Genomic DNA, 22,430 nt, shown 5'->3' on the forward strand with positions numbered 1-22,430 from the left:
ATTGCATAGATATTACCTTGTTAATAAAACGCTCTGTAAATACCTTGATGTAAGTCGGGGTGTCGGACTCTGGTCCTGGAGGCCCGCAGGTTTTCATTCTAACCATTTCCTGACCAGAGCTGCAGATTAACTGTGCAGACTGCATCTCTGATGTTACTCATTAGTATTTTCATTCTTCTTAATTAGTGACCTTTTTTTCTGCTAAATAACTTCGTTTGCTTTTGTTTTAATTAACGTGACTCGGGCCCCTTTCTTGTCTCTTTTTCCTTAATGAGCAGCCAAACAATAATGACACACGAAACGAGCCGCCACATGACCAGCTCACCTGGGCCCATCACACAATATCTGAAAATAAAGAAAGGTGATGGTCTCAGTAAGGTTGAGCTCTGAGTTCAACTTTTTGATGATGTTCTTAGAAAACAACGGGAAACCAACAATTTTGGGAATGTCTGCTGTGGCAGAATGAGAGCAGCAACAAGCTCTGGAAATAAATAATGGGTTTAATTTAACAGCAAGAATTGGCTTCCCATTGAGAAACTGGTTGGAATGAAATTGGCTGCAATTTGAAGCCAAAATTTAGCTGGGCATCTGTCTGCTCGTTTCACGTCTCCATTCTGTTTGACTGTCATTTAATGAAGAAATGAATCAATTCAAACACCTCCATGCTTCTACTGGTATGTCATCTGGACCAACGGCTTTCCATTTTTCATCCTCTTCATCGCTGTTCTTCCTTCCTCCTTGTTAATTCATTGCACTTCCTGATTCACTATCTCCATCATCCAACCTCTTCTCTCTCTCTCATTCTCTTCATTCGTCAACCTCTCAAAGTACTCTTTCCATCTGCTCAACACACTCTCCTCACTCGTTTCCATCTTTATTACCCTAATCTGCTCCTCATCTTTCCCAGCTCGGCCCCTCTCTTTAGCCCACAGGTCCTTTTCTCCCTCTTTAGTGTCCAACCTGTCATACAACTCATGATACGCCTTTTCTTTAGCCTTCTCCACCTCTCTCTTCACCTTGCGCCTTATCTCCTTGTAATCTTGTCTAGTTTCTGCATCTCTCCGACTATCTCACTTCTTCTTCGCCATCCTCTTCCTCTGTATACTCTCCTGTACTTCCTTATTCCACCTCCAGGTTTTATTTTCCTCCTTCCTCTATCCAGATGTCACCCTTACTTCTTCTGCTGTAGTTGCCCAGCTGTCTTCACTGCCACCCAGTGCCCGTCTTACCTCCTCTTTCTAAACTCCACCTTGCAGTCCTCCTTTTTCAATTTCCATTATTTGAACCTTGGCTCTGCCCTCACTCTCCGCCATATTATAAAAAAATAAAAGAAAAAGGCAAAGCAACTATCGAGAAAGTCCAGCGCAGAGTGACTAGATGGATTTCTGGACTGCAGGGGATGAGTTAAGAGGAATGACAGAAGGAGTTAAACCTTTTCAGTTTAATCAAACACAGATTAAGAGGGTACATGACTTTAGTATTTAAAAATATTAAAAGGAATTAGTAAAGTAGATCCCAGTTGGTACTTCAAAATAAAATTTGCTAATAAGAACACAGGGGAAACATTAGGGCAGATTTCACAGAAATGTTGAGAGTTTTTCTTCATGCAAACAGCCATAGACACATAGAATCAAATTACCAAGTAGTCTGGTGGGAAGCAGGACCTTGAGGGGCCTTCAGATCTTGACGTGATGTTCTTTTGGATTATCTAAGTGAACAGGGTGGACAAGCCTGTCGAGCTGGCTATTGTTACAAATTTTTATAACATTCTACTGGATGGGCTTGGACATTTCCACTCCTGTGTTTGATTGAGCCCAGCGCCATTGCCACAATTGCAGTTGTTTTACTCCACAGTCACCACACTTCCGTTGGCACCTTGAGATATTTTATGAATTTCCATGTGGTTATTAAGACTGTTGAGATCTAAGAAACACTGGCTGCATTCAGAACAGTTATAAGATTTCTTAACAGAATGAAGTTTTTTATGGGTAAGAAGGTGACTGCTGCGTGTAAACTGTTTACCACATTCAGGGCAACCATAAGGTTTTTCTCCAGTGTGAATTCTGATGTGGCACTGAAGACTGTGCATATCCGAGAATCGTTTCCCACATTCGGAACAACAGTGAGATTTCTCACTGCTATGGACCCTTGCATGTTTGCGAAGGGTACCTTTCTGTGAGAATCTCTTGCCACATTCCAAACAACAGTGATGTTTCTCTCCAGTATGAATTTGCATGTGCTCCTGAAGTTGTCTGGCTTCAAAGAACCGTTTGCCGCATTCACTACAACTATACGGCTTTTCTCCAGTATGAATTCTCAAGTGGCGTTTCAGATGCCATATCTGTAGAAATCTTTTCCCACAATCCAAACAGCAATGAGGTTTTTCTCCAGTGTGAATTTTGGCATGATCCTGAAGGCTGCTCCTATACAAAAATGTTTTGCCACAGTCCACACAGCGATGAGGTTTCTCTGCCGAATGAGTAAACAGGTGGCGTTTAAGATATTTAATTTTTATGAATCTTTTCCCACAATCAGAACAGCAAAAAGGTTTCTGCCCAGTATGGTGTTTTGCATGTTCCTGAAAGTTCTTGCTATGGGAAAAGCTCTTGCCACATTCTGAACAAGAATACGGCTTCTCTCCAGAATGAACTCGCACATGCTGCTGAAGGTTGCTATTACGGGCAAATTGTTTGCCGCACTCAGAACAGCAATACGGTTTTTCTCCAGTGTGGATTTTTATGTGGCTCAGAAGATTACTTGTTTGGGAGAATCTTTTGCCACACACAGAACATCTATGCGGTTTCTCACCAGTATGAATTCTTTTATGATTATAAAGGCCACTGCTGCTTGAGAATTGTTTACCACATTCAGGACAACAGTAAGGTTTTTCTCCAGTATGAATTCTCATGTGTCGTTGCAGTTGGAAGATGTGCAAGAATCGTTTCCCACATTTAGAACAGCAGTAAGGTTTTTCTCCAGTGTGGATTCTTGTATGCCGCTGAAGATTGCTCATTTGTGAAAATTGTTTGCCGCACTCTAGGCAGCAATGGGGTTTTTCTCCAGTGTGGATTCTTTCATGTTTAAGAAGATCGTGGCTGCGAGAAAATAGCTTACCACATTCACTACAGGCATAGTGTTTCGGTCTTCCATCAGTCGACCTAGATTTAGATTTAGATTGGTTTGTACAAGTTTTTCCACGCTCACGGCTGGTACACACAGCCTCTTCATCTGCAGTGCTCATTTGCTGTTGATCAGCATTGGCGGCGTCTCCTTCTGTCAGTTTGGCAGCAGTTAGAGAACTGACTGGGGTCAAATTCTCCCATCCCCTTATTGAGGTCTTCTCCTTGTCCTCTTTCACTTGCAGTCCACACTGAAGAGAGGGCTGAGAAAACGAAGATGGAAAGATGCAGCCATTCTCCTGGAAACCTGTAATAATACAAACAGTTTAGTTGCATGTTTTGAAATAGATATTAAAGAGAGAGAGAGAGAGAGAGAGAGAGAGAGAGAGAGAGAGAGAGAGGTGGCACACTGGTTGGTGTGGGTGACTGACACCTCAGCTTCATCCCTGCTCTGTCCACTATGCAATAAGACTTTGCCTGTTCATGTCCCATCTCTTCAGTTTCTCCAATGTCCTCTCATTTCCTAGGGAGGTGCCTGCTGCGTTAATCACCGTCTGGTCTGGCCGAGGGTGGTTATGTGCGCCAACGAGCCCTACAGTGGGCAAGGAATCGAGTCTTGAGTCGATACCTGCCTGACTTCAAAAGCAACGCGTGATCCCAAGATACGAAAATGGGACATGACAAGCGCAGCCAATGAAGTGAGGCTTTCATGAGGGCTCAGACAAACTCCATTTCAAGCCCCTCCACATCCAGTGGTCACTATTACCCCCTAACTCTTCCATTATTTCACTACTCTTTCTTGGTGTTCTTATCACTTTTATCAAGTTGTGCTTCCTTCTCTTTTATAAGTCTGGTTATTCCTCCACATGCCCGTAAATGAGCAGATAAAGTGAACTGGTGACTCTAAAGCAGGAGGTCACCAACCTCTCCATCCTTTGTTAGTGTCTTCAACATCCTGACCATGACAACTGTCAGACTTTGGTTATACTAGGGCTAATCCCACTTGGAGAATTGTCACCGACAGTCGTAGCAGGGAGTGCCACTGGAGAATCGCCACCAACAGTCACAGAAGAGCGACGTCACCTGCTTAAACAACCAGTGGCAACCCATCAGAAGACACTTTAACTCTTTCAGGGCCGATGTTGACTTTTGTCAAAAGGAGGAGTTGACAATGCTATGTTTTAGTTGGACTCTAATTGCTAGAAGGAAAGTTAGCTTCATTGGTTTGACCAAGATTTCCTGAGCTCTCGCGAGTAGCAAGATGCACAACAATGGCAAAAATGGCACTGACATCTGCAAGAGACCAAAAGGAATATGTAACGCAAAATACTCAGTGGATGACATTTTCCCCTATTATTATCTCTGAACTGGACGACGACTTGTCGAACTCCGATTTTGATTGAAAACGAATGCGAGGTTCCAGCTTCAGCCGATTGGTCCCCAGCTAACCGTGATACTGACAATATTTGCCAGGGAGGACTGCCACTTAATGATAAGAGGTTGAAAACAGATTGCAATGCACTGCGAGCGCGACTGCTGCTGCTGCCCCAGCGACACAAAGACAGCCTGGCAGCAAGCCTGCCGCATATTCTTGGCAAACTGGCAGTCACAGAGTGCAGCAACAGTTGTTTTATGTTGATTTCTGTGGGAAACCATTGCTTTTCAGAAACTATGTTTATTTGGAAAAACTTTTCAGCCCTCAAAGAGTTAAAAAGTGTATACGACTGTTTTCTATTTAATATGGATATGAACCCTTGGTGCATATCTTTAGGAAGTCACTGCGTACCGAGGAAATTCCAAAGGACCAGAAAATGACAAATATTATCCCATTATGGACAAATAAGTCATTTCTGTGTAATAAAGTGGAATGACACCGTGACAGAGTATTGAACACGCTGACTGAAATGTATTTCATCCTTAGTAGGACAGAATTTGTTGGTGATGACACCTTCAAGACGAGTCTCACCCATTGCTCAGCTGGGATTTGGGCCCAAACTGTCTTCAAATCTGGAAGGTTCCGGGGGCCTCTTCTATGAAATCTGATCTTCAGTTCTTTCCAATTGAATTCAAGTCAGGTGATTGACTGACTGGGCCATTCTTCATGTTCATTATTTCACTGACACCAACTGGGAGTTTCCTTGGCTGTGTGTTTGGGGTCCTCGTGCTTTCTAAAATGTCCAGCATCCTGGTAGATGGCAGCAGTTTCTTATCCAGAATGTCCCGCTACACTTCTCCATTCAGCCTTCCTTCAATTCTATGACGTCTGCCAGCCCCCCACCGTGATGTCCCCCCTCCAGACTTCACTGTTGTTGTGGTGGTGATGATGATGATGATGTTCAGCACCATTTCTCCTCCCAACATGGTGTTAGCAGTGACATCCAAAGAGTTCCATTTTGCTCTTCCCTGACCAGACTCTACTCTCCCAGTTATCTCACTGGTTTGTCCAAATGTTGTGAAGCAAACTTTCAAAGAGCTTCAACGTGCTTTTTCTTCAGCGTGGTGAGCGTGCGTAGAGGCCATGGTGGTGGAGTGCATCACTTACTGGCCCTGCTCATTCCTGGTCTTTCTGAAGCTCTCGGCGAGTGGTCCTCGGTTCTTCCGATTCTTCTTTTGACAGAAATCTTGCGAGGAGCAGCTGGTCGTGGCCGGTTTGTGGTGACCTGATGTTCTCTCCACTTGTGGATTATGGCCCCCCATGGTGCTCACTGGAACATTCAGATGTTTAGAAGTCCATCAGTCATCGATGCCATCTGTGTGTTTGTGAAGGTCTTGAGAGACCTCTGTGCTTTTACCCATCATGACAGTCTTGGGAATGAGAAGCCATCAATTAGGACTAAAGCAGCTGAGATTCATTGACACTGACGGGGCGATCAGGAGTCAACTGCTTTCTTGGCCTTTCAGCGCCTCCTTTTCTTCATGTGTTCAATACTCAGTCCCTGTGTCATTCCACTTTATCAGACATCACTTACTGGTTTGGATTTCTTTGTATGTGTGGATTCCTTGGGTTGCTTCTGACATCTGGGGAAAACTTCATGTCACTAGCCCAATTAGAAATAGATTCACCGAGAAAAACGTTGACGCATTCAATACTTATTATCCCGTTATTAAAAGGGTGACAGGGCAGATCCAAGCAAATATAGGTCAGTAAGCTCAACATGCAGCACAGAAAAATTAATGGAAGGAATTAAGAAGATTGAGAAACACATGGCAAGGACAGGAGTTTGACTGAACAGTCAGCATGGGGTCAGAAGAGGGAGGTCGTGTTTGACTAACATGCTGGAATTCTATGAGGCGGCAACAAAAGGATACGACCAAAGAGGAGCAGATGAGATTATTGATCAGGACTTTCAGAAATCATTTGATAAGGTGCCACATGACAGGGTGGGCATCAAACTAAAAGAAGTGGGAGTTCAGGGTGTGGTGTGTGGAATTGGCTCAGACACAGGAAGCAGAGGGTGATGGTGTGAGGAACATCATCAGAACTGGCCGATGCTAAGAGTGGTGACCAGCAGGGGTCAGTGCTGGGGCTGCTGCTATTGTTAATATCTATAAATGATTTAGATAGGGGGCGGCACGGTGGCGCAGTGGTAGCGCTGCTGCCTCGCAGTTAGGAGGACCGGGTTCACTTCGCGGGTCCTCCCTCGTGGAGTTGCATGTTCTCCCGTGTCTGCGTGGGTTTCCTCTGGGCGCTCCGGTTTCCTCCCACAGTCCAAAGACATGCAGGTTAGGTGGATTGGCGATTCTAAATTGGCCCTAGTGTGTGCTTGGTGTGTGGGTGTGTTTGTGTGGGTCCTGCGGTGGGTTGGCACCCTGCCCAGGATTGGTTCCTGCCTTGTGCCCTGTGTTGGCTGGGATTGGCTCCAGCAGACCCCCGTGACCCTGTATTCGGATTCAGCGGGTTAAAAAAATGGATGGATGGATGGATTTCGATAGGAATATAAGTAACAAGCTGGTTAAGTTTACAGATGACACCAAGATACGTGGATTAGCAGATAATTTGGAATCCATTATATCATCACAGAAGGACTTGGAGAACAGACAGGTTTGTGGCAGATGAAATTTAATGTCAGTAAATGTAAAGAATTACATATAGGAAGGAGAAATGTGAGGTTTGAATACACAATGGGCGGTCGGAAAATCGAGAGTCGTGTGGTGGGTGTGGCGATGTGTCATACTGGCACATGCTCTTCCTCCTCACCTGAAGCTAAGCTTGTTTTCTTTAATTTGGTGCAGATGACTTAACTGAGTCCTGCCCCAATTACCCACCTACTGAGTTCCCAGTGTCATTATATGACCTGAGTTTGCGGGCAGGATGCAAGTTATAAAAAGAAGCCTGTTTGGGTCTTTGTGGGGCGTAAGGTACTACATAATGATAGACAGTGCCTTTCATATCAATCTATCTCTTACTATGTAATAGACATGAAAGGCACTATTACAGAGAGTGAGATAGATAGATAGATAGATAGATAGATAGATAGATAGATAGATAGACCAACACCATAATCCCCACCAGACTTTCCACTTGGCACAATGCGGTCAGGCGAGTCCCGTTCTCCAGTCCAGAGTCGCCCATCGGATTGCGTGATTCGTCACTCCACGTCTGCACTGCTGCTCTCGAGTCCAGTGCCGTCTGGTGGGCTTTACTCCTCTGCAATCTGACGCTTTGCATTGCATTTGGTGATGTCAGGCTTGGCTGCAGCTGCTCGGCCGTGGAGACCCAGTCATTCCATGAATTTCACTCTCTGTCTACGCTGCACTGCTCTCAAGCTTTTGGGGTCTGGTCTGTAGCTATCGACTCTGCAGAAAGTTGGAGACTTCTGCCCACCTCAGCATGCTCTGTGGCCTACCACTTTGTGGCCGAGTTGCCCCCCCAAATTGCTACCACTAACAGTTGACCGTGGGATATTTAGTAGCGAGGACATTTCACGAATGGAGTTACTGCACAGGTGGCATCCTCCCACGCTACCAGGCTTGAATCCACTGAGCTCCTGAGAGCGACTCATTCTGTCACAAATGTTTGTAGAAGCTAGCAGTCTGCATGCCGGGGGGCTCGATGTTATACACCTGTGGCCATGGAAGTGATTGGGACACCGGAATTCAATGATTTGGACGAGGGGGGGTCCCCAGCATCTTTGACGATATCGTGTACGCATAATAGGAGTGCAAGGAAAGTGTGAGGTTCGAACTCTGTGGGCACAATCACCCAAAGCTGAATTACTTGCATCTGAATGAAACGGCGCTGGAACATTTCTAGAAGGCTGCTCCACGAGATTGTGTTGTACTGGAATAGGTGAATAAACTGTAGGTAAAAATATTGAAAATTCTGCGAGGCGAGGTGTGTTGAATTTGAGCTTTACATACTTTTTACACATCCCTGAAGACAATGAGATGCCCGCCGTCTGTCTGTGGACAGGACCACTCATGCAAATGAAACCTGACCCCAAAAAACGAGAAGTCTGCCAATTCCACTCCAGTAGATTGTGCTGCACAGACGTAAGGATGGGGAGGCTTGTGGGCACATTGATCCTTTAATGTATGGAAACCCAGTTTTATAGAATGCTTATGTTTCATTAAAAATAAAATTTTGCCCTGCAATACTTCACTGCTAAAATCAGTATTACGTGCGCCCGACTAGACGGTCTTTACTCAAATTCCACCAAATGTGAATCCCACTCATCTCTACCTATTAAAACTCTGAAGGCACCCACTGTTGGAAAGTAAAACCGAGAACATTTCCAAAATGACTTACTCGTTCCCGCACTCCCCAATGAATGCTGTTGCTCTTCTCCGTCCGTTCCATTTCCTTCAGCGATGCGCTCTTCCAACTCGCCGGACTCCGATTTCAGCTTCACAGAATCCTGCTGGCCAGTCAGCTGTCCCTTACGAGCGACCTCGGGGTGTAAACTGGAAGGAGATTCCTCGCGCACATCTTGCTTGAAAATATTCCCCGTCTCGTGTTTTGGCACGTCAAGACTCACCGGCAGATCTTCAAAATCCTCCACTTTAATGTCGACGGTCTCCCTCTTGCACTCCTCCTCTTTACAAACTGCAAGTCTTTCTTTGCAATCCTCCACCTTCACGCACACATCCTCTGGCGCACCCCACTCACAGTTCTCTTCTTTAATATGCCGCAGTCTTTCATCCACGCCATCCTCTTTAGCCGAGGCCATGCTGCGGGTAAAGCTCTTCTTTTTCTTTTTCTATGATCCCTTTCTTCCATGGGAGGCCATTTACACCCCCTCGCTGGACGGCCAGGTGAACGGGGAAGGAGGCTCCTTTAATTCTGTTGTGGAAGAAGAATACGACACATTAAGAAAACAGGAGGGATTTATGAACGTTGATGGAAAAATACAGAGAATCATGATGGGTCTGTTTCTGATGTTACCACGACCTACCCAAAAGTACGAGGAGACCTGACTGAAGTGTTTAAAAATGATGAAGGGAATTAGTCCAGTGGGTCGAGACGGTGACTTTAAAATGAGTTCATCAAGAACAGAGTTGGAAACTTGTTCAGGGGAAATTTCACACAAACATTAGGAAGTTTTTCTTTACACAGAGAACTGTGGGCACATGGAATAAGAGACCAAGCAGTGTGGTGGACAGTAAGACTTTAGGGACCTTCAAAACTCGACATTTTGGAAGAATTAAGCAAAGAGGACTGGCGAGCTTTGTTGGGCCGAATGGCTTGCTCTCATCCAGATTGTTCTCATGTATCTCTCTCTTATATCATACATGGCTCTTATATCATACATGGCTGCTGGGCTTTTTGCAGAAACGAAAAACATGATACATCCTTAATTTATGTAAATTACAGTGGGGCAAAAAAGTATACTGCTCAAAAGAATTAAAGGAACACTTTTTAATGAGAGTATAGCATAAAGTCAATGAAACTTCTGGGATATTAATCTGGTCAGTTAAGTAGCAGAGGGGGTTGTTAATCAGTTTCAGCTGCTGTGGTGTTAATGAAATTAACAACAGATGCACTAGAGGGGCAACAATGAGATGACCCCAAAACAGGAATGGTTTAACAGGTGGAGGCCACTGACATTTTTCCCTCCTCATCTTTTCTGACTGTTTCTTCACTAGTTTTGCATTTGGGCTACAGTCAGTGTCACTACTGGTAGCATGAGGCGATACCTGGACCCTACAGAGGTTGCACAGGTAGTCCAACTTCTCCAGGATGGCACATCAATACGTGTCATTGCCAGAAGGTTTGCTGTGTCTCCCTGCACAGTCTCAAGGGCATGGAGGAGATTCTAGGAGACAAGCAGTTACTCTAGGAGAGCTGGAGAGGGCCATAGAAGGTCCATAACCCATCAGCAGGACCAGTATCTGCTCCTTTGGGCAAGGAGGAACAGGATGAGCACTGCCAGAGCCCTACAAAATGACCTCCAGCAGGCCACTGGTGTGAATGTCTCTGACCAAACAATCAGAAACAGACTTCATGAGGGTTGCCTGAGGGCCCAAATGTCTACTGCGCCCTGTGCTCACTGCACAGCACCAGGGAGCTCAATTGGCATTTGCCATAGAATACCAGAATTGGCAGGTCCACCACTGGCGTCCTGTGCTTTTCACAGATGAGAGCAGGTTCACCCTGAGTATATGTGAAAGACGTGAAAGGGTCAGGAGAAGCCGTGGAGAATATTATGCTGCCTGTAACATCGTTTAGCATGACTGGTGGGTCAGTGATGATCTTGGGGGCATATCCATGGAGCGACTCACAGACCTCTACAGGCTAGACAACAGCATCTTGACTGCCATTAGGTATCAGGATGAAATCCTTGGACCCATTGTCAGACCCTACACTGGTGCAGTAGGTCCTGGTTTCCTCCTAATGCATGACAATGCCCGGCCTCATGTGGCAAGAGTATGCAGGCAGTACCTGGAGGATGAAGGAATTGAAACAATTGAATGGCCTTCACGATCCCCTGACTTAAACCCAATAGAACATCTGTGGGACATTATGTTTCGGTCCATTAGGCGCCGCCAGGTTGCTCCTCAGACTGTACAACAGCTCAGGGATGCCCTCATACAGATCTGGGAGGAAATGCCACAAGACACCATCCGTCGTCTCATTAAGAGCAGGCCTCGACGTTGTCAAGCATGCATACAAGCTCGTGGGGGCCACACAAGATACTGAAAAGCATTTTGAGTAGCAGAAATTAAGTTTTTGAAACAATGGACTAGCCTGCCACATCTTCATTTCACTCTGATTTTAGGGTGTCTACACAATTGAGCCCTCTGTAGGCAGAAAACTTTTATTTCCATTAAAAGACTTGGCATCCTTTTGTTCCTAAGACATTGCCCTGTCGTTATTTGTATAGATATCCAACTTCATATTGAGATCTGATGTATCTAATGTGTTTCTTCAAAGTGTTCCTTTCATTTTTGTGAGCAGTGTATTTAGTCAGCCACCAGTTGTGCAAGTTCTCCCACTTAAAAAGATGAGAGAGGCCTGTAATTTTCATCATAGGTACACCTCAACTATGAGAGACAAAATGAGGAAAAAAAAAAAAAATTATTTGCAAATTATGGTGGAAAAAAAAAAAGTATTTGGTCAATAACAAAAGTTCATCTCAATACTTTGTTATATACCCTTTGTTGGCAATGACAGAGGTCAAACGTTTTCTGCAAGTCTTCACAAGGTTTTCACACACTGTTGCTGGTATCCATGCAGATCTCCTCTAGAACAGTGATGTTTCGGGGCTGTCGCTGGGCAACACGGACTTTCCACTCCCTCCAAAGATTTTCTATGGAGTTAAGATCTGAAGACTGGCTAGGCCACTCCTGGACCTTGAAATGCTTCTTATGAAGCCACTCCTTCGTTACCCAGGCGGTGTGTTTGGGATCATTGACATGCTGAAAGACCCAGCCATGTTTCATCTTCAATGCCCTTGCTGATGGAAGGAGGTTTTCACTCAAAATCTGATGATACATGGCCCCATTCATTCTTTCCTTCACATGGATCAGTCGTCCTGGTCCCTTTGCAGAAAAACAGCCCCAAAGCACGATGTTTCCACCCCCATTGCTTTACAGTAGGTATGCTGTTCTTTAGATGCAACTCGGTGTTCTTTCTCCTTAAAACACGACGAGTAGAGTTTTTACCAAAAAGTTCTATTTTGGTTTCATCTGACCATATGACATTCTTCCAGTCCTCTTCTGGATCACCCAAATGCTCTCTAGCATACTTCAGACGGGCCCGCACACATCCTGGCTTAAGCAGGGGGACACGTCTGGCAACGCAGGATTTGAGTCCCTGGCGGCGTAGTGCGTGTTACTGATGGTAGCCTTTGTTGCTTTGGTCCCAGCTCTCTGCAGGTCATTCACTAGGTCCCCCCGATTTTTGCTCACCGTTCTTATGATCATTTTGACCCCACGGGGTGAGATCTTGCGTGGAGCCCCAGATCGAGGGAGATTATCAGTGGTCTTGTATGTCTTCCATTTTCTAATAATTGCTCCCACAGTTGATTTCTTCACACCAAGCTGCTTTCCTATTGCAGATTTAGTCTTCCCAGCCTGGTGCAGGCCTACAATTTTGTTTCTGGTGTCCTTTGACAGCTCTTTGCTCTTGGCCATAGTGGAGTTTGGAGTGTGGACGGGTGTCTTTTATATTGATGGCGAGTTCAAACAGGTGCAATTAATACAGGTAACAAGCGGAGGACAGAAGAGGTTACAGGTCTGCGAGAGCCAGAAATCTTCCTTGTTTGTAGGGGACCAAATACTTATTTTCCACCATAATATGCAAATAAATTCTTTAAAAATCAGACAATGTGATTTTCTTTTCTCATTTTGTCTCTCATAGTTGAGGTATACCTAGGATGAAAATGACAGGCCTCAGTGGGAGAACTTGCACAATTGATGGCTGACTAAATACTTTTTTGCCCCACTGTATGTGCATGCTTTAATTAAAATAGATTTTTTTCATTTAAATTTGTGCCTGCATTTTAATTGTTCTTTCACATGTATGTAATTCGTGAACACGTTTCAATGAAACCATCCCCTCAGTTAGTGCAATCTGAATACACATATTTTAATTGTAATGTTGCCTCAAGTAATTAAATTGAACTCATTGTTCACACATAATAAAATGATTTCCTTGATTTATGGAATTCGCATACAAGTTTAAGAGTGACCCGACATTTGCGCGCCGATAAAATAGCGTCCATTAAAACGCGGCGTTAAGTTTCATTAAATATGAATTTCTAGTTTAAAGCATATGTAAGAATGTTTATTTTAGAAGTCAATATTATGAGACTCGGCACGCAGATAGTCCTTAAGATCACGCCCTGCATATGTAGGAAGAATTGCAGCAAGACGTCTTGATTGTTGAGCGTATTTAGACTTGCTGGCTGCCCGACTGCTGGTAATTCCGCTTTGTATGCGACGCGTTATGCCAAGCCTCGACTGAGTGATTTGTTCACAGCATGCCATCAGCAACATGCTCTACATGGTGATAGGAAACAACGGGTTGGCTCGTCGATTGCGTCTCAATCGACCAACGCAATTGTCCTCCTAGTAATCATAAACATTCTGGAGATTGTCGGGCCTACTCTCGCTCAGCTCATCGAAAGCGGACACAACATCTTCCGAAGGAACGAAACTCAGTGCAACTATAGCATCTTTGAATATAACCCTAGCACATAATGCGCACATACGCGTCTCACTCTCTCGGGATTTTTTGTCAAAAACCTGTTAGCGAGTTGGCCGCCGCTCATTTGTCCATTGCGGTTTTGTCGGCGCTCATATGTCGGTGAACCAGCTTTAAGCCATTCCTTGGATTTGTCATTTCTGCACACAATCGTGTCCCCCCCACCCCCTTAATGTACTTTAAGCGCGCATTTAATTGAAATGTTCCCTCAATTTAATTTATGTGCACATCTGAATTAAATTCTTCTTTTGATTCAGTTGATTTGCGCACAGATTTTAGTTCAGTCGTTCTTTAATTTGTGCAATCCGTGAACACATTTCAAGTAAACCGTTCCCTCCATTAGTGTAATCCGAGCGCACGTTCTAATTGTAATGTCGCCTCGAGTCATTCTTGTGCACGTTTTAATGAAACTGCTCAGTTGTGCGCACATTTTAATAAAAATTTCCTGGATTTATGGAATTTCCACCCAAGTTTAGGCCATTCCTTTGTCATTTGTGTACACAATTTAAAAAAATCGCTCCCTCAATTAGTGTAATTTAAGTGCAGATTTATTTGAAATGCTCCCTCGATTTAAGTCATTTGGGTGCATCCTTTGACTCGTGCACACATTTTAGTTCAATTGTTTGGTCGAGCTATGCAATTCACAAACACGTTTCAATTAAGCCATTCCATCAACTACTTCGTTAATCAATTTAATCAAAATGTTCCCTCAATTTAAGTAATTCTTGCGCACATTTTAACTGTTCTTTCATACGCACGTTTTAATAAAACCGTCCCTTTAATCTACAGTGGAGGAAATAATTATTTGACCCCTCACTGATTTTGTAAGTTTGTCCAATGACAAAGAAATGAAAAGTCTCAGAACAGTATCATTTCAATGGTAGGTTTATTTCAACAGTGGCAGATTGCACATCAAAAGGAAAATCGAAAAAATAACTTTAAATAAAAGATAGAAATTGATTTGCATTTCATTGAGGGAAATAAGTTTTTGAACCCTCTAACAAAAAAAGACTTAATACTTAGTGGAAAAACCCTTGTTTGCAAGCACAGAGGTCAAACGTTTCTTGTAATTGATGACCAAGTTTGCGCACATTTTAGGAGGAATGTTGGTCCACTCCTCTTTGCAGATCATCTCTAAATCCCTAAGGTTTCGAGGCTGTCTCTCTGCTACTCTGAGCTTGAGCTCCCTCCATAGGTTTTCTATTGGATTAAGGTCCGGAGACTGACTAGGCCACTCCATGACCTTAATGTGCTTCTTCTTGAGCCACTCCTTTGTTGCCTTTGCTGTATGTTTTGGGTCATTGTCGTGCTGGAACACCCATCCACGACCCATTTTCAGTTTCCTGGCAGAGGGAAGGAGATTGTCGCTCAGGATTTCACGATACATGGCTCCGTCCATTTTCCCGTTAATGCGATTAAGTTGTCCTGTGCCCTTAGCAGAAAAACACCCCCAAAGCAAAATGTTTCCACCCCCATGCTTGACGGTGGGGACGGTGTTTTGGGGGTCATAGGCAGCATTTTTCTTCCTCCAAACACAGCGAGTTGAGTTAATGCCAAAGAGCTCTATTTTGGTCTCATCAGACCACAGCACCTTCTCCCAGTCACTCTCTGAATCATTCAGGTGTTCATTGGCAAACTTCAGACGGGCCTGCACATGTGCCTTCTTGAGCAGGGGACCTTGCGAGCCCTGCAGGATTTTAATCCATTGCGGTGTAATGTGTTTCCAATGGTTTTCTTGGTGACTGTGGTCCCTGCTAATTTGAGGTCATTAACTAACTCCTCCCGTGTAGTTCTAGGATTCTTTTTCACCTTTCTCAGAACCATTGACACCCCACGAGGTGAGATCTTGCGTGGAGCCCCAGAGCGAGGTCGATTGATGGTCATTTTGTGCTTCTTCCATTTTGAACAATCGCACCAACAGTTGTCACCTTCTCTCCCAGCTTCTTGCTAATGGTTTTGTAGCCCATTCCAGCCTTGTGCAGGTCTACAATTTTGTCTCTGACATCCTTGGACAGCTCTTTGGTCTTTCCCATGTTGTAGAGTGTGGAGTCTGCTTGATTGATTGATTCTGTGGACAGGTGTCTTTTATACAGGTGACTAGTTAAGACAGGTGTCCTTAATGAGGGTGACTAATTGAGTAGAAGTGTCTAACCACTCTGTGGGAGCCAGAACTCTTAATGGTTGGTAGGGGTTCAAAAACTTATTTCCCTCAATGAAATGCAAATCAATTTCTATCTTTTATTTAAAGTTATTTTTTCGATTTTCCTTTTGATGTGCAATCTGCCACTGTTGAAATAAACCTACCATTGAAATGATACTGTTCTGAGACTTTTCATTTCTTTGTCATTGGACAAACTTACAAAATCAGTGAGGGGTCAAATAATTATTTCCTCCACTGTATGTAAAATGCACAGAAGTTAAAATTAAACCATTCCTATGATTTATGTAATCTGTGTACACAATTTCATTAAAAAATGTTCCCTCTATTAATGTAATTTAAGCACACATTTAATTAAACTAGTGAGCCGTTTTATGCTGCTAACCAATTTGTTTTGCCTTCGTTTTAATTGACGTGACACGGACAACCTTCTCAGTCGTTTCTTTTTTCCTTAATGAGCAGCCAAACAATAATGAGGAGCAGCCACACAACCAGCTCACCTGAAAAATAAAGAAAGGTGAAGGTCTCGGCCCATTGAGTGGGCTCAATGGAAGAAAAGAGGGGAAAAAAAAAAAGGACCCAGGAGGACTCCACATCAAAAAGCCAGACAGGACTTTGCTCAAATGCATATTGAGAAGCCTCAACGTTTCCGGGAGAAGGTCCTTTGGACTGACGGGACACAACTGGAGCTTTTGGTCAAGTCACATCAGCGTGATGTCCACAGATTGGAAAAAAAAATACATTTGAGCCTGCTGTGAAACATGGAGAAGGCTCGCTTATGTTTTAGGGCTGCTTTGTTGCATCTGACATGGGGCGCCTGGAGTCTGTGCAGGGAACAATGAAATCTCAAAACCATCAAGAATTTACGGAGCCAAAAGCTCTGTCTCAGTCGCAGGTCACGAACCCCCTAAACAGGCTAAATATGCCAAAACACAGCGAAAGGCACCCAAGAATTGCCAAGAACAAAAACATTGGACTATTCTGAAGTGCCTTCTGTGAACTCCGATTTGAATCTAAGCAAACATCTAAAAATCTGAAACATGTGGTCTGCAGAAGACCAAACGCACCCTTCCCCTTCAAACCAGAAGCGGCTGGAGTAGTTTACTCAGAACCAGTAGTCAGGAGTCGCACGCAGAGCTGTGGGAATCGCTTGTGTGCAGGGACTGCAAACTCTGAAGGTTAGTACCACAAAATAGGAGGTGGAGGATCCCGTTATTTTTGTCCATGCCATTTTCATCCATCCATTATCCAATCCGCCATATCCTAACTACAGCATCATGGGGGGTCTGCTGGAGCCAATCCCAGCCAACACAGGGCGCAAGGCAGGAAACGAACCCCGGGCAGGGCGCCAGCCCACCGCAGTGCCATTTTCATCAAATGTCTATAAAGCAAAGTCTGATTTTTTTTTTTTTGAATACGTAATAAATGAAGGGTGCCAATGACGTTTGTTCGTTTCAAATTATATCAGAGACAAATGTGGGCTACCAATGCATTTTTCCACGTCTTCTTCTACCAGAAGGACAATAACCGTCAGTTAATGCTGCTATAATCGTGCACCACTAGTTGAAGAGATCGCGTTAAAAGAATGGATTACTAACAGAACACAGCAGACGCTTCAAAGTTGTGAATGACAAAACTAAAGGCTTTCTAGAAAGCGGCATCGCTCTGCAGCTTTAATATGTTTTACCGTGACATTTTACGGACAGAGCACCCCGTTAAAGAAAATAACACAGAATACACCGGGAAAAAAAATAAGAATAGGAGTCCGGTACGCGCCAGAAGTGACTCTACTCCCTTGAGCAGGGCCCTTAACCTGCAACTGCTCATCAAGGGAAAGACGTTAACCTGCATTCAGCCCTACAAGACGGCAAAACTTGCAGGTTACTGGCAGGACTGACACTCCAGCCATCGTTTAAAAAACTTCCAGTGTGGTGCGGAGTTGTCACTTACTGCACTTGGGTCCCAACCCAGCTGGCTCCTCGTGTGGCGGGTGTGGCAACGAGCGATCTGCGCATTCTCTCAACCTCCCTTTCTATAGAATAGGAACGCGCTATATAAATATTATTATTATAGTTAACAGCGTTGCACGACCGAAAGGGAGAGCGAGCGGCTGCGCATGCACAGTACGGACAGACAGAAAGTCAGGACGGAACAAGCCGAGCAAAACAAATCAAAATGACCGCTAAATTTCACGGGGCAGGGACATCTTCCTAATATTATGCCAATTCGGAGGGAGGGCCTGCCATTTGCAGTGACGAGACGGAGATTTCTTATGCAAACACCAAAAACTCCGTAAAAACGCCCAAAATATCACGCACACGGGCCAGATCTGAACGACTCACCCGGTTTTGGGCACCTTGCATAAATCTGGAATCTTTTCCCCTTCATCGATGAAGCTTCCCACTTGTACTCGACTCCCGTGTGCGACTTTCTTACCTTCTGCGCTTTAGCTTGTTCTTGGGGCGCGAAGGGAGTCTGAACACCACAGCAGCGCAGCGAGTGCGAAGAAAGCAGACAAGACATAGAAGTGCGTCATCCACACGCGACGCCGAACTGCTAACCCCGCCCATTATTCTGCGCAGGCGCTCTCTTGTTTAACACTGTCGCGGCTGGAGGACTTGTATGCATGTATGTATAATACACACGTGCTTTATTCACATACGATAGTTAAAATTAAAAGGCATAGAATTTTACAAAATTCAACAACAGCTATACAGAGTAAATTATTATGCATGTGCGATTGTACGATAGTAAAACACAAAATAAGAAAAAAATCTAAAAGATGTAAAAGTACGATGGGATTGGATTTAGGTTTAAGTGAATGCTTTATAAGGTAAAAACACTCCCATTGTTTCAAACGATTCTGTTTTTTATGTAAAAATGATATTTTATTTCCTTCTTTCTTTCTATCCTCCCTGGCCATCAGACCTTACTTTATTCTTCGTTAATTAGTACCGCCTACATTTTTTTTCCACATTGAGCTACAGCATTTCTATAAAAGCGTGCAATACCAAGAAATGTTTTTGTTCATACAATGGCAAATGAGAGTTTATCTGCGAGTTTGCATTTATGAAGGTGGGATTTTCCAAAAAGTAAACGTATAAGAAAAAAAAAGCTATTCTCTTTGCTGTCTGCATAGCAACCAAAAACAATATTTCTAAATATTATATATAAAATCAATGAAAGTGATGATATCTTTATAAAGTTTGAGTATAACTTCACCTCCAAAACAAAGACTTCTTCCATTTATTTACATGCATTTGCTTAGCAAAAAGTAGAAAAAGATCCACATTTAAATATACTCAAGTCTCTAAACGAGTCACACAATTTTTATTTATTACTATCGGCATAAAATTCAAATTTCAAACCAACTCTTCAAAGCATAAAGTTAGAATAAAATACAAGTTGTTATGACTAAAGTAAAAGCTGTGCTGAAATCAAAACAACATTCATGAAAGAAAATGAATACACATGAGCTCATCTGAAAGGGACCAGCGCTGTATGGGTTAATCCAGTAGTTCTCAATCTGTAGGGCGGTCCCCCTAGGGGGGCACGTAGTAACAAAAAGGGGGGCACGAAGATATGAAAAAAAGAAAACATCCATCCATTTTCCAACCCGCTGAATCCGAACACAGGGTCACAGGGTCTGCTGGAGCCAATCCCAGCCAACACAGGGCACAAGGCAGGAACCAATCATGGACAGGGTGCCAACCAACTGCAGGACACACTCAAACACACCAAGCACACACTAGGACCAATTTAAAATCGCCAATCCACCTAACCTGCATGTCTTTGGACTGTGGGAGGAAACCCACGCAGACACGGGGAGAACCCGGGAAGCAAACCCAGGTCTCCTAACTGTGAAGTAGCAGCGCTACCATTGCGCCACCATGCCACCCAAAAAAAAGAAAACATGAAAAATACATCAATTGAAACCAAAACAAATGAACTTAAACTACATTCTGATGCTAGAAAAATAAATATAGAGTTAGATAAATGTCGATAAAAGTTAAGTAGGTGTAATAAAATATGCATCTAAGATATTTCATTAATTAAAAAAAGAACAAATTGGTGTTCGTGGGCTCCTTAAAAAAAAAAAAAAAAAGTTAGGGGGGCGCAAATAAAACTTATGAAAACTTGGGTCACAAATACTTAAAGGTTGAGAAACGCTGGGTTAATCAATCAGTTCTGCACCCACCTTGTCACACGGGCTTGCTGACCTCCACATTCACAAGCCTGGGAAGGCAGGCAGGCAGAGACTTTCCCAGGAATTGGATAGTAAAGCAGGGGGATTGGAGGGGGTGGGTGGTATTTAGAGAGAGAGAGAGAGAGAGAGAGAGAGAGAGAGTCTGGAAGACGACTTGGGGGCATTGGAGGAGTGGAACAGCCCTAGCTAGTTTAGGTAACTGTCATTTTCCATGCCCTTAACAGTGGGATGGCAATTTTCTGAAAGTGATGGCTGTAAAACAATTCATTGTTAACTAAAATGTGCCAGTTATCGGGGTTAACTGTCATTCGGTGTAAGTGGGTCTCAGTCTATCTCAGTGCTCATCACAATAGAATTCAAATGTCATGAGGTTGCACTGTAAAGGGGCGTGGCTTCACTAATAACTGACCCATCTAATATTCACAATCAAACACGCACAAGAATTCACAATCAATACATTCGGCAATCAGTTTCTTCCCCAGCGCTTCCACACAATGAACAGAAAAAGTCACCCCTCAAGAACATGCCATCCAGCTTTGGAAATTGCAGAAACCCACACTAAATTTATTGAATCCCCCCAAATATAGATAATGTTCATAAACCTGAAGGACAAATCCACAATCATGCCTAACAAACCCAACACTTCAATACTTTATCTACCTACAGTTGAGTGAAAAACTATTTGCCCCCTTCCTGATTTCTTTTTCTTTTGCATGTTTGTCACACAAAATGTTTCTGATCATCAAACACATTTAACCATTAGTCAAATATAACACAATTAAACACAAAATGCAGTTTTTAAATGATGGTTTTATTATTTAGGGAGAAAAAAAAATCCAAACCTACATGGCCCTGTGTGAAAAAGTAATTGCCCCCTTGTTCAAAAATCACCTACCTGTGGTGTATCACACCTGAATTCAATTTCCGTAGCTCCACCCCCAGGCCTGATTACTGCCACACCTGTTTCAATCAAGAAATCACTTCAATAGGAGCTGCCTGACACAGAGAAGTCGACCAAAAGCACCTCAAAAGCTAGACATCATGCCAAGATCCAAAGAAATTCAGGAACAAATGAGAACAGAAGTCATTGAGATCTATCAGTCTGGTAAAGGTTATAAAGCCATTTCTAAAGCTTTGGGACTCCAGCGAACCACAGTGAGAGCCATTATCCACAAATGGCAAAAACATGGAACAGTGGTGAACCTTCCCAGGAGTGGCCGGCCGACCAAAATTACCCCAAGAGCGCAGAGACGACTCATCCGAGAGGTCACAAAAGACCCCAGGACAACGTCTAAAGAACTGCAGGCCTCACTTGCCTCAATTAAGGTCAGTGTTCACGACTCCACCATAAGAAAGAGACTGGCCTGCAAAAACGGCCTGCATGGCAGATTTCCAAGACGCAAACCACTGTTAAGCAAAAAGAACATTAGGGCTCGTCTCAATTTTGCTAAGAAACATCTCAATGATTGCCAAGACTTTTGGGAAAATACCTTGTGGACTGATGAGACAAAAGTTGAACTTTCTGGAAGGCAAATGTCCCGTTACATCTGGCGTAAAAGGAACACAGCATTTCAGAAAAAGAACATCATACCAACAGTAAAATATGGTGGTGGTAGTGTTATGGTCTGGGGTTGTTTTGCTGCTTCAGGACCTGGAAGGCTTGCTGTGATAGATGGAACCATGAATTCTACTGTCTACCAAAAAATCCTGAAGGAGAATGTCCGGCCATCTGTCCGTCAACTCAAGCTGAAGCGATCTTGGGTGCTGCAACAGGACAATGACCCAAAACACACCAGCAAATCCACCTCTGAATGGCTGAAGAAAAACAAAATGAAGACTTTGGTGTGGCCTAGTCAAAGTCCTGACCTGAATCCAATTGAGATGCTATGGCATGACCTTAAAAAGGCTGTTCATGCTAGAAAACCCTCAAATAAAGCTGAATTACAACAATTCTGCAAAGATGAGTGGGCCAAAATTCCTCCAGAGCGCTGTAAAAGACTCATTGCAAGTTATCGCAAACGCTTGATTGCAGTTATTGCTGCTAAGGGTGGCCCAACCAGTTATTAGGTTCAGGGGGCAATTACTTTTTCACACAGGGCCATGTAGGTTTGGATTTTTTTTCTCCCTAAATAATAAAAACCATCATTTCAAAACTGCATTTTGTGTTTACTTGTGTTATATTTGACTAATGGTTAAATGTTTTGATGATCAGAAACATTTTGTGTGACAAACATGCAAAAGAATAAGAAATCAGGAAGGGGGCAAATAGTTTGTCACACCACTGTAAGTAGGAAAAAA

The 22,430-nt window shown here is 43.6% G+C and overlaps 1 protein-coding gene across 2 annotated transcripts; it reads right to left on the reverse strand.

The window, feature by feature from the left end:
• Positions 1 to 1,426: 1,426 nt before the first annotated feature.
• LOC120528226 (gastrula zinc finger protein XlCGF26.1-like) lies at positions 1,427 to 18,474 on the reverse strand. Of its 2 annotated transcripts, none has more exons than XM_039752335.1 (3): positions 18,362 to 18,474; positions 8,869 to 9,402; positions 1,427 to 3,426 (listed from the first exon to the last, which is right to left on the reverse strand). In XM_039752335.1, the coding sequence occupies exons 2-3, from the start codon at positions 9,287 to 9,289 to the stop codon at positions 1,844 to 1,846; spliced, it is 2,004 nt and encodes a 667-aa protein (XP_039608269.1). In that variant the 5' UTR covers positions 9,290 to 9,402; positions 18,362 to 18,474; the 3' UTR covers positions 1,427 to 1,843. The 2 variants fall into 2 exon arrangements, with proteins under 2 accessions (XP_039608269.1, XP_039608270.1); XM_039752336.1 differs by lacking the exon at positions 18,362 to 18,474 and adding an exon at positions 18,268 to 18,355.
• Between the last annotated feature and the right edge of the window lie 3,956 nt (positions 18,475 to 22,430).

This window comes from Polypterus senegalus, chromosome 4, assembly GCF_016835505.1.
Source record: "Polypterus senegalus isolate Bchr_013 chromosome 4, ASM1683550v1, whole genome shotgun sequence".
In the NCBI taxonomy this organism is placed as follows: Eukaryota; Metazoa; Chordata; class Cladistia; order Polypteriformes; family Polypteridae; genus Polypterus; species Polypterus senegalus.